We start from the raw sequence: 3,610 nt of genomic DNA, 5'->3' as shown, positions 1-3,610 counted from the left end.
AATACCAGAGAAAGGACAGTTTTCACTGTACACTGATGTTTCTGCAGCCTTAACCAGTTCCAGTCTATTCGGAAAAAATAGATAATAATGTTTTCATCTGATGAACTAAACCTGTGAACAATATACTTTTTTTTTCTTTCTAATTTTTCCGTCTGGCAGTACAATTGCCTATTCCATAGCCTGCACTGTTGCATGAGCAGGGCAAAACCTCACCATAGTCTCTGAGAGAATAACCAGGTAGGCTTCCCAGAAATCATCATTATTGATCAGCATATTGTTACACACTGTGTATGCATAGTCAGTATTTGTAATGTGTAATCTGTCTGCTAAACAGACAACCACTAGAGGGCAAACTTTTATTTTATAATTCATGAAAATGTTCTCTCTGAGACTGAGGTGGTGTTTTAATAACAGGATCAACCAGACTGTTTGCTATTCAGCTGTTTTTCTTTTCATTGGCATGCTGGGACATGTAATGGTAATACTTAGATCATAATAATATTGTTATTAATATTATTTCTAACACAGCAGACGGGTGGATGATGCAAAGCAGTGTCATCTTCTCCAAACTGAGGTTTTCCTCCCTTCGTCTTCCATCAGGCAGTACAGTTACATGACAGGTACATAGTGTCTTAGTCAGGATTTACAGAGGCAAATTGTAACGACTTCTGCAGTTTTTAGGAGTAACAGTGTACTGTTTTGTCCTCAGTGACCCTGTCTGTTGCAGTCCCTTGTTGCTCCACCGCTTATCCCCGCCTCCTCCATCCCCTGCACTCATCCTCACCCCACCCCATCTCTCCCTTGGCTGAGAGTGGCTGGCAGGCTACATTATCAATCGCTTCTGTCAGCATGCCTGCAAAAAATAGCTTACGTCACAGTCATTACTGGCTCTATAAAAGCCAGCGTAATGCAGATTCACTGTGCAGTCAACCCAGCTACATTCCTAGACATAGAGCAGCCCGTTTCTCAAGCCATGTCTTCCATCGGCTTTGACCCTTATTTCCCTTCTTCTTACAAGAGGAAGGTGGTTGTACGCAGTGCAGGATATGGAGCTGGAGGAGGAATAGGATCAAGGTCTGTCTACTCCACCCACTCAGCCCCAGTAACTTCCTATGCATCTTCACGCAGAAGTTATCCAACACACACCCGAGCTATTTCCAGCTACTCCTCCGTGCTGTCTGCTCCAGTGTCTGCAGCTGCCGCTGAGCTTCGCCTTGACCAAGCAGCCCAGGTCAGCTCTGAGTTCAAAACATTAAGGACCGAGGAGAAGGCTCAACTGCAGGACCTGAATGACCGCTTTGCCAACTTCATTGAGAGGGTCCATGAACTGGAGCAGCAGAACAAGTTGCTGGAGACTGAGCTCCTCCTGCTCAGGCAGAGGCAGACGGAGCCATCCAACCTCCGGGCCCTGTATGATCATGAGATCCGCCAGCTCCGTGCTGCTGTAGAAGAAGCCCGCCATGAGAAGCAGGCAGCCCAGAACCACAAGGATGAGATGGAGAATGTGTTTAATAACCTGCTAAAGCGCCATGAGGAAGAAGTGCTTGGCAGAGAAGAAGCAGAGGGCAGGCTCATGGATGCCAGAAAGGGAGCGGATGAAGCTGCGCTGGGCCGGGCCGAGTTGGAGAAAAGAGTCGAGAATCTGCTGGATGAGTTGGCCTTCCTGAAGCGCCTCTGTGAGAGTGAGATTGCAGAGCTGCAGGCCCAAATCCAGTACAGTGCAGAGGTGTCAGTGGAATTGGAGGTCGCCAAACCTGACCTATCTGCTGCTCTACGTGACATCCGAGTCCAGTACGAGAAACTGGCACATCGCAACCTTCAATCCGCTGAAGAGTGGTTCTGCAACAAGGTGAATGTGATGACAGTGAGCGCCTCTCGCAACACAGAGAGCGCACGCAACACCAAAGATGAGGCTGCAGAGTACCGCCGGCTCCTCAATGCTAGGACGCTGGAGATTGACGCCTGCCGTGAGATGAATAATGCTCTGGAAAACCAACTGCAGGACGTGGAGGAGAAACAGAGTGCTGAGATCTCAGCACTGCAGGTGAGGGCACAGAAATAGATGGAGAGAGCTGCAAAGGTCTCTGTGACCTTCCTTTGATTAAAAAAAAGTGCCAATATGATCATTTGTTGAGCATGTAGTGTTATCCAAAGACTAACTGAGATGCAATATGCATCCAGTCCATAATGCGCCACCAACATGTCATTTTATCTTTCCTATACAGGACACAATAAGTCAACTGGAGGATGAATTGAGGGCTAACAAGAATGACATGGCTCGCTACTTGAAAGATTATCAGGACCTCCTGAATGTGAAGATGGCCTTGGATATTGAGATTGCAGCCTACAGGTAAGTGTTTTGCATACTGCGCTGTAACTGAGGGATTTAAATGCATGCCATCAATAAAAAACATCTTATTTACTTTATATGATGTATGTGTTATTCTATTAGGAGGCTCCTTGAAGGAGAAGAGAATCGTTTAAATGTGGCGGCAACAGGCTCCTTCAGCGTTTACTCCCAATCCATGTTTGCTGCTCCATCCTTTGGAAGAACACAGTTCTCCCTGCAGTCTCAGCTGAGCTCTGCAGCTCCGTACCTGCTGAGCTCCCGCTTGTATACTTCATCCCTCTCCACAGAGGAGACAATATCTGCAAGCCAGGCACAGCAGGCGGAGGCAGGCCCTCCTGAAGAGGAGGAGGAGGAGGAGGTGGAAGAGCAGGTGGAAGAGGAAGAGAAGGAGGAAGAGCAGGTGAAAGAGGAAGAGAAGGAGGAAGAGCAGGTGGAAGAGGAAGAGAAGGAGGAAGAAGAGGCAGAGGAAGAGCAGGGAGAAGAGAAGGAGGAGGAGGAGGGAAAGGAAGAACAGGGAGAAGAGGGCGGGGAAGAGGTGGAGGAAGAAAAGGAGGAGGAGGAAAAACAAGAAGAGGGAGAGGAAGGAGCAAATGGAGAAGGTTAGTGTTGTCATTTTGTTTAACTGATATGCGCATGTGTGTAAATTGATTCTAACTTTTATCACCCTTCACATTATTTTGGAAGAGGGTGTGGCAGAGGCTGAAGAAAAAGAAGATGAAGAGGGAGGTGGAGAGGAGAGCGCACCTCAAGAGGAGGAGGATGCCAAACAGAAAGCGGAGGAAGGCGATGAAGAGGGTGAGAAGGAGGAGGAAGAAACTGAGAAACAAGAGGAGACGGAGGCCGATGAGAAAAACGGAAAAACAACAGATAAAAAAGTCTAAATTTAAATGCTTAAAAAAAAAACCCAAAAACTGCTAGCATTGTAGCTGAAGGATGTCTTCTCTGGTGCTCTCTAAACCGAATGAAAATCTCTTGAAATCCAGCAGTGACCACAGCATGTACGCAAACTGTACCAGCGAAGAAACGAAACAATATAGAAGCTAATGAATAAAGAATAAAGACAGGAAATTTCTGGAGTAGAAATTCTGCATTAGGAACATCTGTTTGCAAACACCTTTGTGCTTTACTGACACAGATACATGCCTGTAACGACTGTCTGAATGTGCAATACGCAGTTTGAGATGCCTTATGTCACTCACTTAGTGCTTTAAAATCCATGATGTGCTGCATTGAACTCAAATAAAGCCTTGAAGCCTTGTC

At 46.6% G+C, this 3,610-nt stretch overlaps 1 protein-coding gene across 1 annotated transcript; it reads left to right on the top strand.

Annotated features, from left to right (window-relative positions):
- Window positions 1–944: 944 nt before the first annotated feature.
- On the top strand, window positions 945–3,610 carry neflb (neurofilament light chain b). Its single transcript, XM_042488464.1, has 4 exons — window positions 945–2,044; window positions 2,226–2,350; window positions 2,453–2,949; window positions 3,035–3,610. Exons 1-4 carry the CDS (start codon window positions 974–976, stop codon window positions 3,229–3,231), a joined length of 1,890 nt encoding a protein of 629 aa, XP_042344398.1. The 5' UTR covers window positions 945–973; the 3' UTR covers window positions 3,232–3,610.

The sequence above is a fragment of the Plectropomus leopardus genome, chromosome 6 (genome assembly GCF_008729295.1).
Source record: "Plectropomus leopardus isolate mb chromosome 6, YSFRI_Pleo_2.0, whole genome shotgun sequence".
Lineage (NCBI taxonomy): Eukaryota > Metazoa > Chordata > Actinopteri > Perciformes > Serranidae > Plectropomus > Plectropomus leopardus.
Note: the sequence above shows the minus strand (reverse complement) of the source record. Positions and strands in the feature narration are given on the sequence as shown.